We start from the raw sequence: 13631 nt of genomic DNA, 5'->3' as shown, positions 1-13631 counted from the left end.
CAGGGTTGGAAGCCAATACTGGCTGCTAAAGAGTTTTTGTCTCCAAAAATCAGCTGTTTTATGAGAGAGAAAATGGGGGTTTCCCATCCTATCCTATAATGAACAGGGCTGCTCAGTGAAACCTTCTACTTCAGAGCATCATTGCTCCAGTTTACTTTAAGCCTCTCTTGGCAGAGGCCCACATGTTTTGAGATATTTTGCAACACTGCTGAAGTGCTGGAGGTTTAACTGTTTGGGCAGTGTAACCCACAAGCCAGGGCAGGAAGGCAAAGGAGGAAAATAGAGACTTATGGATTTTCAAAGCTGTGTTTCTTCCTTCCTGCTTTTGTTTGCTTGTTTGGTGCCCGAAAAGGGCAAAGCATATTCCCAGAGTTGTGGGAATACTGTTTCTTTTCCGGTTCACTGTTTCCAGTAAGCACTTTGCTATAAATGGGGTTAAGACTAACAAAAGTTTATTGTTAAATCCTTGTGTCTTTGTTTAGCTCCTGTCATGATCATAATTAGCATTTTCCACTTCTGCAAGCCTGTCATCTGCAGAGCTGAAAGTGTTTTAAAATATTTGAAGCATCTAACAGGGGGAGGGAGTATTAATAGCTCCATTTAACAGATGGGCAAACTGACACATAAAAGCAGTAAGTGCCCTGTCCTTGAAGCAGGGCCAGAGCCAGCAAGTAGTCGGCTCCAACTACAAAGTTTTGAAAGTGGGTCAAAAAAATAAAGAGTAAGGCTGTAGATCTGTCCCAGTTTGGAAAATGACGGGAAATAGTTCCAGTTACAGTGGTACTCAGCCCAGATGGACCAGACAGATGAATTGCTGGAAGAGCTACTGCTTATATGGTTAAAGTGCCTCGTCTCTTGATTTCTGTTCTGCTAACATTTGTCCCTGGGACAAAGGGAAAAACACAGTCCATGATGTTCCAAAATAGTCAGAAAGCTGAAACAGCTGCTAAAATAAGCAAGTGTCCTGTTGGCTGGGCTCTGCAGGTCAGAGGATTGCAAAGCACCCACAGATGTTGAGGCCACAGAGGAAATGTCTTTGAGCAGGGCTTGGGGACAGCAGGAGGAGGCTCAGCTGTGCACAAACAGCAGAGTTCCAAGGAGCTGGACACAGACCCAGCAAAGCAACCAGAACCAGATTAAACTTCCCCTTTCACCTCAGAGAAGCTGGTATGGTAGTTTCACTTCTTTAAAGGGCAGCAGAGCTGCAAACCAATATTCATTTATAGTCTGGAGGCAGCTGCTGGTCCCTTCAGTGCAGGTCAGGACATGAGATGTCTCAGTTCTCCCAGCACCTGTGGAAGGGCAAAGAAAGAAGCAAAACCAAAGAGGACTTCTGTGTGCTTTAACCCAACAGTCCAAGTCTGTTAGCACAAGCCCTCGTGAGGAGGTGCTATACGAACACAACATCCCACAGCCCCTGGGGTGTCTCCACCAAGCCAGGCTCCATCTGAATCTGCTGGGCAGAGCCCTGCCAGCCCCTGCCACCCCTCTGCTGTCCTGGTCACAGAGAGTGGGAACAGCAGCTGAGCTTTTTGCTTCCCAAAACAAGCACAGATAATGTTTTCTTACCTTTTTCCCCCCTTCTTCTTTCCCAGAAGCTGTTGTCCTGCTGTGCATGAAGCGTGTTTGAAGTCATGTCCAGAAGAAAAGTCCTCTAAATCAGGTAGGGACTCCCACTACGGCTGATAAAGTTTTTATTCACAGGGTAATATTACAAACAGAAATGGGTTTTTTCCTTCCTGTAGCATTGAGCCACTTGACCTCCCTCTGAATTACTAGATGCTAGAAAGCTGCTAGGAGGAAAAAAATATCAGCAATTCCCCCATAATGACTTTCCTGCTGTATTATCCACACTTCACAGCCATGTCCTTGTACCAAGCCACATTGCAGCTCTGACTGCAAGCAGCCCCAGTGCCAATTGTGCTCCAACTCTCCTGTCAGTGATGGGGATGTTCTGTGCAAATCCTGCTAAAGGCTGCCCACATGCTTTGCCTGTATGTAGCCATGGGAGTTCTGTTCTGCATGTAAAGTCAGCCCAGCAAGACCCAAGAACCCCCAAAACTTAACCTTTCATGGCTCCTGCATAAATGGCAAGTCCTCTCTGTGTTTTCAGCTGTATATCCTGCCCTCAGAGCATCCCCTCTGTCCTCAGATCATGTCACTGCTTTCCCTTGTTCCTGTGCTGTGGTGTCCCTTGCACAGAGCTTCCAGGGTTGTTTTGTGTGAGCTCTGCAGTGCAGGGTCTCAGGACTGGAGCACACAGACATCCCTCCTCTTGCAGGTCTCTCAGAGCAGCTCATCTCTTGCATCCAGCACCTTCCCTCCATGTGCTGGAGACACCCCATGTCCTTCTATGTCCAGGACACATCAGCAGACCATGAAAGAGTTGGCAATTTTATTAGAAACTTTCTCTATTCTGAGACTACAGCTGGCAATGATCACTGAGCATCCCCAGGGCAGTGCTACAGTGCTACATCTGGAGCACCACTTCAGCTCAGGTTTAGATGTCACATCCCTGGGGACTTAGGCAGAAAGTTTTACCCTGCCTGCAGGAAGGATCAGGAGCTGCTGTCACCTGACACAGCTGTAAGGAAATGTTGCATCCATCACAGAAATCTTCAGCAAAGGAGGTGTGCAGGCCTGCAGAGCTTTCCCTGCCCAGACAGGGAGCCCAGCAGGGCAGCACAGCCAAAGGGGTTCCTGATTCCATCAGGTAACAGAAGCCATGGAGCTTCAGCCACCCTTCAATGCCAGCCTGTTCTGAACCCCAACACTCCCTTTTGCTTTTGCGTGGCAAACACCAATAGCAGCATCCCAGCCATCAAAGACACTTCTCTCACCCCCCTTTCCCAGCCAGCACTGCCCCTGCCCCAGGCTGGGGGTCCCAGCAGCAGGGCAGACACACAGGGCAGCCCACTCCAGGGAGCAGAGCTATGCCTGGTTGTGCTAATCAGCTTCATTCTGTACTGACACTCTTAAGAGGTGTCCTGGTTATTTTTAGGCACCACTGGGAACTGCCAGGGCTTTTGCACCCCAGGAAGATTCACAGCCTTTCTCTCAGCCCTTTACACTGCTCTGAGTCAGGACCACTCTTTGGATGCTGGATGCAAATTCCTGTGGGATTGTGCAAGCCTCACTGAAGCAGAGCCAAGGCAGGTGGCTCTCAGCTTCAGGCACCCTGTGCTGAGCAGAGCTTCCTCAGGCAAAGCCTCCTCAAGCAGCAACAGCCAAACCTGCCCAGTTACAGCCTTCACAGATCCTCTCCCAAGCTCAGCTCCCCTCCCCAGTCATGCAAGCACTGCTTTCACACAGCAGCACGGCTCAGCTCATCAGATGACAGAGAAGAGCTGAACAAAACGGCTCTGTTTTGTTTTAAGCTTAAAAATAAGGACTCATCCTTGTTTACCTCTGTCCTTGTAGAGGAGCTTTCCTCAACCCAGAAATAGAGCTACACCACCAAAGGCTGCTGTGGCTTTGCCTTCCTCTTATATGTGACAAGGGCAGCTGTGCTAGAAAATAGCTCAGCTGCATCTCCTCGGCACTTGTTTGACTTCTCCGTTCCCAGGGAAGCTGCAAGGTGCTGGGAAGCTTGTGCTGGGGTAGAGCATCCCTGGGCCAGGAATTCAAGTGGGGTTTTGGAAGGCGATGTTCACTGAGAGATTGGTGCCTCCATGTGATCAGAAGAGCTGTGGGACTACTGGGGATTATCCAGCCTTTGAGGTGGAATCTGACTGGGACTTTTCTTCATGAACAATCTGGAGGAAGGCAGGGAAGCCAGGCCTGAAGGGGATCCCCACTGCACAGGAATTCACCCCATGGCCCAGGTGTGATAAGGTGACTGCATATCACAAACAGGGAGGATACATGGGACATGCCTGCCACAGCAGCTGTGGGACTTCTGTAGCTGAAGGGTCACTGGTCTGTGGTTTGTCTGCTTTGTAACTTCAGGCACTAGCAGATTTTCCACACAGTTCTTTGTGTAAGAATACATTGACATATAAAGGTAAATAAGTAAGAAGTTGTGGGAAAATAAAAGCAATGGAGAAGGGACTCATAGCCCCAGACTCCTCAGAGCTTTGAAAGGGTCCCTGCAGGGGACAGAGGGTCCTGGGGGTGCTCATGGCTGCTCTGGGTGATCACGAGGGATTTGGCTCTCTTCTCCCTGCCATGCAGAAGCCACAGCACTGTGTCCATCCAGTGCCAGCCTGCCCTGAAGGGGTAAAAAATGGGCAGGGAGAAAGATGCCAGCCTGCCTTATCCTAAAGGCCTGCTGGGGCTCAGCATGCCTTATCCTCACTGTCACCCATCCCTCAGAGGGAGAGGTGGGGGCAAACCAGACTGCCCAGATTCATTGGCACCTTGAAGCTGAGAGATGGGAAAAACAAGCTCGACCTGGGAACAAAACAAAAATATAACTGCTGTCACGGCAACTGTCTCCAGATGCACAAAGAGACCAATTATTTCCATTAATCAACTTAGCAAGAAGCTGCAGTAGCAGCTTAAGCTGCATCAAGGTTTGGTAGTGAGGGGAGGGTGGAGCAGAGGAGCTCCATCAAACAGTGATTCTTCCTGTGGTGAAGGATTTTTGGAACAGATTCTCAGCACCTGTACCTTGTGGGGACTGACAGAGGGCTGCTGCCTGCTCCAGGCATGGGGATGCAGGCTGGCAACAGTGCTGGGCACTGTGCTGCCTTCTGGATGGATGGATGGATGGACGGATGGACGGACGGACAGGCAGCTCTCTCCCACCATCACCCACACATCCTGATGCTAACAGGAGGCCACTGGGGCTGAGCATTGCTCCCCTGCCTCCTTCAAGCTCCCCCTCTCCCCGGGGGATCAGAGCAGAGCACACAAGGACTCACCCTACCCCGATGCCAAGGGTCAGCTGTGATTTTGAAATCTGTCTGGACCATTTCTTACATCAGTGGGAAGCCAGGCAGTGGCTGTGAGAATGTGGGACAGCAGGAGGTACCTTGGGATAGTAGGGACTCCGGAATGGGAGGGCTGTGGGGATGTGCTGAAGGCCAGGAGGGAGAGGAAGGAGTTTGGGGAGCTTGGCAGAGCTAAATACAAAGTCTGTGAAGTCATAGAGGAGTCAGGTGAAGCCTAATCTTAAACGTGGGGCTTAGCAAATGGTTATCAGTTCTACAGACATTAAATGATCTTTATACTGTAAAACCAGGCCAAATGAAAGGAAGGGATCTATTTGTGGACACTGAACCTCAGCTGTATCTGCTCTCCTCCTAAAGGAATTAAAATTTTCCAGCAAGTCCTAGAGAATGCTGGAAGCTTGTTCCTGCAAAACCATTGCAGTGCCTGGAGCAGCTGTGATGTCTGTTCAGGCTGAATTTATCATATTTAGTGTAAGAGCCTGGGGGTGCAGAGTTATTACAAGGAATCCCACAGCAAAAACCTTCCATAAATATGGATGTACTGGACTCAGCTTGATGTCTCTTCATCACTGAAGTCTGGTGAGGCTTTTCTGTGCTGTTCTTGTCTGTCCAGAAGCTGCTCAGCACAGGAGATGGACACACGTGCCCTGGTAGGAGATCAGGCTGCTGCCCTGCTCCTGCCTGTTTTCTCACCAAACCAGGACACTCAGAGCTCAGCAGTTTGGAGCACACCAGTTCTGGCCAGTAAGACCCATCACCACCACAGTGTGGAGAGCACAGAGCCAACGGGAGAGCAGGGGAGCTCTGTGTCTGCTGCAGACCCTGTCACCAACATTACACACCCTGTTGCAGCCAGACTGGGCTCCCAACAGGAGCATCTTCATCCTCAGCTGCATCTTTAGCTCAGTTTCTGGCCAAGGATCTGAGCTGTAGTGCATGGGGATCATGAGACATAATGAGGCCTTTACAGCACAACCCAATAACACCATTACAGTGCCCTTCTTCTTTGATGTACAGCCCCTCACACATGTTCCCAGACAAGACCCAGTGGAAAATTTGCTGAAATTCCAGCTGGACGTTGTCAGACAGTTGGTGGAAACCCCCTGACCTCAAGTGCTGGCTTCAGCCCTACAGGATATTTTTTTCTCCTCACTGGATGAGACTCTCCCAGCAGGAAACCTCACAGCAAACCCACAGGGAGCACAGAAATCCCGGTGCTTCTGTCTTTGTGCTCTACCAGGCCCCCCTCTTTAGTAAACCATCCTACACTGTAAATATTTTAAAAGCCCAGCAGGGCTGTTCAGTATGTTTTGCTGTTGTTATGGATCCGGTCCCAGCAGGAGAGGTCTAATAATAGTCCCTGTACCCTGGAATGAAAGGGCAAGGGGCACTGCACAATGTGGAGAGCTCCAAGGCGAGTGCACCACTTCATTCTTTGGTGGTGGGATGTGATGCTTGAGCAGAAAAAGGAGTCAGATCCCTGTTCCCAAGCAGAACTTTGGAATTTCACCCCAGAAATGTGGCAAAGTTTTGTTCAGCTTCGGGGCTTTACAACTCCAAAACTTTGGATAGTGTTAAAATCCACTGGTTAAATCCACCAAGCAGGAGGGAGAGCGCGTCCTGGGCTGGGATGAGGGAGACATCTCCAACCAAAACCTGCAGCTCTTGGTCCCACCTGTCACTGGCAATGGACAGCATGAGGCCAAAATTGGGTGCAACCCCTCAGGAAGGGACCCTGCCAGGGCTCCTGAAGCTGGGAATTGCCTGCAGCAGGCACAGGGAAGGCTGAGGTACAGGGCTCCCTGCCTCAGGTGTCCCAGGGACAGCACGGAGGGCAGGGCTGTGCTGGCTGCCTGAAGGGACAAGGATGTCCAAGCAGGAGCCTAAGCTGCCTCATGCCTCATGGATCTGTGCAGAGAACAAGGTGAGGAGGAAAACGCTGAGAAAGGTGAGAGGTCAAGGGGCAGAGCAGGAGGCACAAAGCAGGCAGGGGGGAAATGGCTGAGTTCAGCCCAGCCTGCTGATAGCCAGCACCAGCACCCAAAAATAGCCCTTCCTAGCCATTAAAAGTTTAACCTAGACAAGGGACTGATGCAGTGTCCTGGGAAGGGTTTCCTTGAAACTGGAGTCAGGGCTGGGTGTGACTGTAGCATCCACCCTATCCCAGGGATCAGCCTTGGACACTGGCTGGGATGACAGAGCTTGGGCAGAGCCCTGTGCTGAGGGTGCCCTGCCACTTCTCTGCCACTCTGAGGTTGTTTGCAGTAACTGTTTGCTGTAGTCCCTGGCATCCGTGCTGTGAAGCAGGCAAGGGGGACACAGGAATTAAATGCAGGCTTGTCAGTGGAACCAAATGGGATGTGGAGCTGAGCCAAAAAAAATGCTTCGGTTTATTCTACCAAAAGGCAGAGGAAACATTTAACTCTTAAATTTCTTAGCACCCACTTTCTAAGTGGGTAAAACTCAGCCCCAGAATGAGTAGGGCTGGTTTAGCTGCAGCCCCCAGAGTGGAGCCAGCTGCTCTGTCAGCTGCTGGGTGATTTCCCTGGAAAATGCCAGCAAGCCCAGTTGCAATACAGCAGCAAAACCACTCAGGAAGTCAAATCCCCACCGGCAAAGCCAAGACTATTACAGCTCAGATTTTTTAGTACTCACAAGACACTACAGAAAAATAAGTCCAAACCAAACAGTACATGTGGCAGATCCAGGGACAGGAGCAGAGACAGTTCTGGGGACATACCTGTGTCAGTGGCAGCACCATGTTCCCACGGCAGAGGGGACACAGCTCCCTCCAAGCAGCAAACTTTAGAGGAATGTGCAATAGGCAGCAGATCCCAGCTTCCCTGCCCCATCCCTGCGGGCTGGCACGCTGTGCTGAGGGCACAGGGACTGTTTCTGTTACCAGCAGCAGCAGAGAGGAAAGGGAGGGCAGGAAAGGACCCTCTGGGGACAGCCAAGCTGAATCACCTCTGTGAAGTGCCCTGGAAACCTTTGCACGTTATATGTGTGTGCCGTGGGATTATTCCTGGAATGCCTAGGAATAGCAGGAACCATCCTGCAGAGAAAGAAAAAACAAAGGTGGGGAGCCAGCAGGTGAGACACCTCCCTTTGCACCCCCTGCCACCCCTAAGTGACTGTCCACAGGGACACAGGTTCAGGTTCCACTGAACTCTGTAGGCAAGAGGGAAGGTAGTTCCTTTGCAGTTCCTGAAAGATGTTAAAAGCAGTTACCGAGTGAAAACCCACAGAACTGGGGGTTCTGCGCCTGGCAGTATGGAAATGCTGGTTGAAAAATCAGGTTTTCCTATCACAGCGGAGGTAACTGCTCCCATCACTCTCTCAGCCCAACACCCTCCCGGAGGCGGAGGCTGGAATCTCTCTGCCACCGGGGAGGGATCTGCCTGAAAGGTTTTTGAGAGCCACCCACCTTGAAAATCCCAGAGGAATTGCTCAAATATGAAAGCTTCGCTGGTAAACCCGCCTGTCTCCAGATCTGTGCGTGGAGAGCCGAAGGCAGGAACCCTCCGAGCCACGGAAACAAATAAATCACATGCGCCATCTCCCGGCCACCGAGTCGGGACCCAGACCTGCACACTTGCTGCCCTCTGGATTTAATCAGGATCCCATCCTTCTCCCGTGTGAGGGGAAGCAATTACTTGGCACAGCGCTGCCACTACCACTGGCAGCTACATCAAGGGACACCAGGAAAAATCTGCATCCCAGGGGCTGGCTCCTGCTCCCCAGTTTGTCTAAACCTGGTGGTCCTGCCCCTGGTACAAGGGCAGCAGGACTCTGGAGTGTATCAGCTCTGGAATGGCCTCGCTGATTGGAGAAGGACCTGGCTTGTCTGGCTCGCTTCTAGGGAAGCCTCCCGAGTCTATGTCACATCTCTCTGGCAGCTGTAGAAGGTCAGCAGTGTCTGGGCAGTCAGTGACCTGTGAGAACTTGTCTGGGAATGATGGATGTCTGGGGATGCTTGTCCTGTCCTGCTGAAAAGGCACTTTGCTCGCCGAGCTCATCCAGCCTGCTGCATCCAGAGTAGGCACACCAGGGATGGAAGGAGGGAAGATGAGGAAAAACATCTGGGGCATCTCTTCCTGGGGCAAAGGATGCAGCTTTTCCCAGGGCTCATTTAACAGGAGCTAGATGGATGCCAAATCTGTAGAGGAGGCAGGTATTCACAAGAATTGTTAGTTTTGGGGAAACAGGATCTCCTGCAAGATCTGGGTGGGCCAAGCCCCACATCCCACCAGTGAGCTGGTGCCAGCACGCCCTGAGCTGGCATCTGCACTAGGAGAGGAGTCCCTGGGGCTACCAAAACATGCTGGGTGTCTGTGGGTTTTTGGTTGCTGCACCCTGCTCAGCTCAAGAGCAGAGAGAACTGAACCTCTTTTATCCCAGTTACTGCATCCTCACCTGTATACCCTTTCTACTGCTATAACATCCGGCATTGGAGTGAGGAGTGTGATTCCTCTTCTGGCTGGTGCCTGAATCTGCCAACAGATTTCCCTGGCAGGAAAATCAATATCAAGCAGGATTTGTAAAGGAAGCTGAGCAAACTCCTCTGTGGGTCATTAACTTCGAGGCACAAAAGCGAGTGAATGTGCATTAAATGTGCATGAATTTGTTTTCACTGCACATGAGCGTTTCTAATCAGGACCTGCTCTGAGCACTGCCAGCAATCAGCAGGGCTAGAGGCACATTTTCTAGTGATCAGAATCACAGATAAGACAGCAATTAATCTCTTGATTCCATGCAGAAAAACGAACTATGTGCCAAACAGTATACAGGAGCAGGAACTGAGAGCTCCAGGTTTCCTGAGCAGAGGCAGTGTGTGCTTGCCAGCTCTGTGCTGAGGAGCCAGGATGCCCACAACACTATCCCCGGGTCCCTGCACTCTGTGTGCTGTGCAAGCGCTAGCAAGGGAAGCCAGCAGCCAAAATGAAAACCCAGCAACTTAAGGATTCCTCAGCTGAACTCAGAGCTGGCTCACAGCATGGCTCGCATGTGACAAGCGGCCACTCCGGGCCTTTCTTCGTGCTGTGCACTTGGCACTGGCACAAGTCTGGAGTGAAGGGATCCAAATGTCTCGCAGAAGGGCTGAATTTCACATGGTAAAGTGTTTATCTCACAGCAGCCCAGTCCAGCTTCTCCAGTGACATCCAACAGCCAGGGGAGGCCAGTACTGCTCCAAGCCCTGTACCTGTAGAATTACTCCCTGCTCCCCCAACTTCCCAATGGGGATCCATCATTTCCCATTACAGATTCAGGTTGGATCACCACCCCATCCCCCAAGCAGTGAGCTAAATTTGGCCTGTGTTCAGAGCTCCCGTGGCATTTTCAGGAGGAAGCAGGGCTTTCTCTGCAATGCTTTTTCTGTAGGGAAAAGCTGCTGCAAGCGACCTTGTGTGCCTAAAGGAGAAGGCTGGGAACTCAAAGGAGAGCCAAATGCCGTGTCTGCCTTTGCAGTGGGAAGGCAGAACATCTGGGATGGATCCTTCCTGCCTACCTGCCCTCACCTGGCACAGTGGGCCACCCAGCATGGTGGGTCTCCCCACACATTGCCCCACATGAGGGAGGTGATGCCTGACATTTCAGTACCTGCTGTCAAAGGAACTGGAGCAGAGTTACAAGGACTATTTCTCATGCTGTAACGTTACCCCACAGAGTAACCTAACCTGGAGGGAGCCATGCCAAGCATCCTGGGCCTCACAGCTGTGCTTTCTCCACAGCATTTTGCAAGCAAATAGAGATGCAATGGAGGTAGAGTCCAGCACCTACACCGACTTCATTTCCAGCGACCGGGCTGGCCGGAGGAACGCCGTCCATGACATCCAGAGAGAGGCCACCACCATCAGCATGCGCAAGCTGACCGAGGACATGGGTGACCTCGCTGTTGAAGGAGCAGGTGAGCTGCCACAGGCATACAGCAGAAAGCCCAGCAGGTCCTGGCACAGGCTGGGAGGGAAGGCACAAAATGGCAGCACAAGTGGCCAGTGCTGTCTCCAGCAGCATCAGGCTGATGCTCAGGAAGAACATCCCATTTCTCATTGCTTCAGTCAGTGCCTGCACGCTCATGGGGGCTCAGGTAGTGGGAGACTCTCCAGGTCAAGCAGTGCTTGCAGTGAGCAGAATGATCCCTGGATCCTGGCACAGGAGCACTGGATGCTCCAGCCCAGGCCCTTTGCTCACTGGTGCTTAAACAAGGCATGTACTGACCAAGACCCTTCTTAGAGCAAATTACACATCAGTTATACCTTAGGCTTTGTAAAAATCATGTATTGAGCAGGCTGTGGTTTAATTTTTCTTTTTTGGTTGGTTGTTAAAAAAAAAAATCATCAACCTTTGAATAGTTCTGCAGTATTTCAAATAACAACAGAAATAACTTTCACACCAACAGCCATCTCCAAATCCTCCCCTTCAACCCAAACGTGGCAGCAGTATCACCCTGCTCAGTGTCTGCTGCTCAGCTGGCTGTGATGAGCTTGAATCCTCTGTCCAAACCTGCCACTCTGATTTCACTAATAACCAACACAACATAGGCTATCATGGCAGAAGGGAAACTCAGTTTCCCCCCTTGCTTTCTTAATCCTCAACCTGTAACTATAAAAACATTTTAAAATACATTCATTGCTCCAACTGTACTTCTTTCAACATGACCATACCAGCACATGTCCATCCACCTATCCATAGTAAGCACAAAGTGGAGCTGCTCCACCAGAGAGCAGCTCAGGCAGCTGCCAGGCTGTCAGGAAGACAGTTCTGGAGCACTTGAAAGTCGGGTGAGTGCACATCCCTACCTTGAGGCTCCCTCCCAGCATTGCAAGATGTGTTGAGAAGTGTTTGTACTCCAGGAATGTGAAGGGAGAACCCAATACTCTTAATCATAGAATCATAGAAAATGGTTTGATTTGGAAGGGACATTAAAGACCACCTACCATGGGCAGGGATACCTTCCACTCTACTTCCCACTCCAATCCAGCCTGGCCTTGAACACTCAATTTATGAGGCTAAGTATCTGGTCACAGGAGGGAAGTGATAGATCTTCAGGTGAAAATCTTTTGTCTTTCTGGATGAAATCAGCTACAGCAATCACTTATGGCTTGTGTCCTCAGCAGGGTGTAACTGTGCTTTCTTCCCAATCCTCCCTTCTGCAGAAAGCCAAAGAGATGCCAGTTCTTCTGACAACGACCCCGGAGCAAGACCAAAGGGGCAAGAAAGCAGCCCCTCCCCATGAAAGCAAAAAAGGGGGGGGTGGGATGGGCAGGAGGAGGGTCTTGCTGTGAACATTAAACAAGAATTTGTTGAATCTGTGGACAAAAGCCAACCTGGAACAGCAAGCTGTCTGTCAAATGCCTCTGCTGGAACCATGCTTGTGGAGAGAGACACAAGACACTTGCAAGGACTGGCACCTCCAAAAGACTTCTGTCCCCATCCCTAATGGTTTAGAGCAACACTGCCGTGGTTGTAGTGATATGAGCCATTCTCAAGATGCCTTAGCTGCGATTTTCTCTTAGGGGAAAAACAGTTTCAGTAATAATAGACACACCAGATTTTCCTGTCCAAGGTACCTTCCTCCTTTGCAGATTTAGACTATTATTTATTCTGTTTCCATAGATTAGAAATTTAGGTTATTGTTTTTTCTAAGCCTCACCCTCATCTGCATCTTAGACCTGGCCTCTGGATTGTCCACATGGCCCCTCGTCAGGGTGGGCAGTGGGGAAAGGACCTGACCTCTCCTGCTGCCCTCATGTCAACACCACTCACCTGTGCTGCTGCTGCTTAGCATCAGGAAAGGACCAAAGTACAGCTCTGTGGGGATGAGCCCCACCTGGAGACCCAGCAGCACCAGCCACAGGCATCTTCTTCTTCAGGCTTTAACACTTCAAGATGTTGTTAAGGGGAGGGGAGAAACATTTTGCTGTTTTGACTGTTGACATTCAGGCTTAACTTTGCAAGCTGTTAGCTGAGATGATCTCTGGTAGGATCTCACACTCTTCTCTCTTTAAGGAGATGTGTTTTGTGTTAAAGATGGTTTGATAAAACTACATAAGCTGTTGGAATAAATGACACAGCCTTCAAGCATTGAAGGTGTTTTTTTCTGCCTGGATGTTTCTCCTTCCTTTGTTTTGCCTTTAGCTGAGGGGTGGTTTCATGGGGAGACACGGAGCTGTGCAAGAAGAGTCCCCTGAGTTGGGGTCTGTGAGACCCCATGGGTTTGTAGCACACAGATGGAAGCAGATGTAGCTGGGCACAGATTATAAAAGTCTGCCCCCACTTTCCCAGGTTTACTGCCCTGGCTCCAGCAGGATTTGTGCTAGTGGGAAGAGGTGTTTTCCCTCTGCAGCACAGAACTACAGGAACATTGCTGGTTTTTCACTGATCTCAGTGGAGCAGCCTGGCTGGGACTGACCACCAGCACCAGGACAGGGCAGAGCTGACCTGGGAAACTCTCCACTGGTGACACAAGGGCAAGAATTTCCCTGACATCCTAGGGAAGAACTGAATGTTACAAGTTTGAGATTTATCAGCCAAAACAAGGCCATAAATCAGCAGAGAAGTGGCTGCCAGACAGAAGGAGAATTGTCTGTGAGAAGCAACGGCCATGGGGTGAGCACAGAGGTGTCCACAGCTCCAGACCCCACAGAAAACGAGGATTTGGCAGCCAGGCAGTGGCCGTGGCTGCTGCTTTGGCAAAGGGCTTCTGGAATGGCTGAGTGTCATTGCAGAGCCATG

At 50.7% G+C, this 13631-nt stretch overlaps 1 protein-coding gene across 1 annotated transcript; it reads left to right on the top strand.

The window, feature by feature from the left end:
* Positions 1-10652: 10652 nt before the first annotated feature.
* On the top strand, positions 10653-12132 carry PKIG (cAMP-dependent protein kinase inhibitor gamma). The gene is made up of 2 exons (XM_062504795.1): positions 10653-10803; positions 12053-12132. Exons 1-2 carry the CDS (start codon positions 10653-10655, stop codon positions 12130-12132), a joined length of 231 nt encoding a protein of 76 aa, XP_062360779.1.
* The last annotated feature ends 1499 nt before the right edge of the window (positions 12133-13631 follow it).

Source organism: Cinclus cinclus, chromosome 18 (assembly GCF_963662255.1).
Source record: "Cinclus cinclus chromosome 18, bCinCin1.1, whole genome shotgun sequence".
In the NCBI taxonomy this organism is placed as follows: Eukaryota; Metazoa; Chordata; class Aves; order Passeriformes; family Cinclidae; genus Cinclus; species Cinclus cinclus.
Note: the sequence above shows the minus strand (reverse complement) of the source record. Positions and strands in the feature narration are given on the sequence as shown.

Coding starts and splice junctions, on each gene's coding strand:
- PKIG (XM_062504795.1), top strand. CDS start 10,653: ATGGAGGTAGAGTCCAGCACCTACACCGACTTCATTTCCAGCGACCGG. Junction 10,804..12,052: donor CCTCGCTGTTGAAGGAGCAG/GTGAGCTGCCAC, acceptor TCCCTTCTGCAG/AAAGCCAAAGAGATGCCAGT.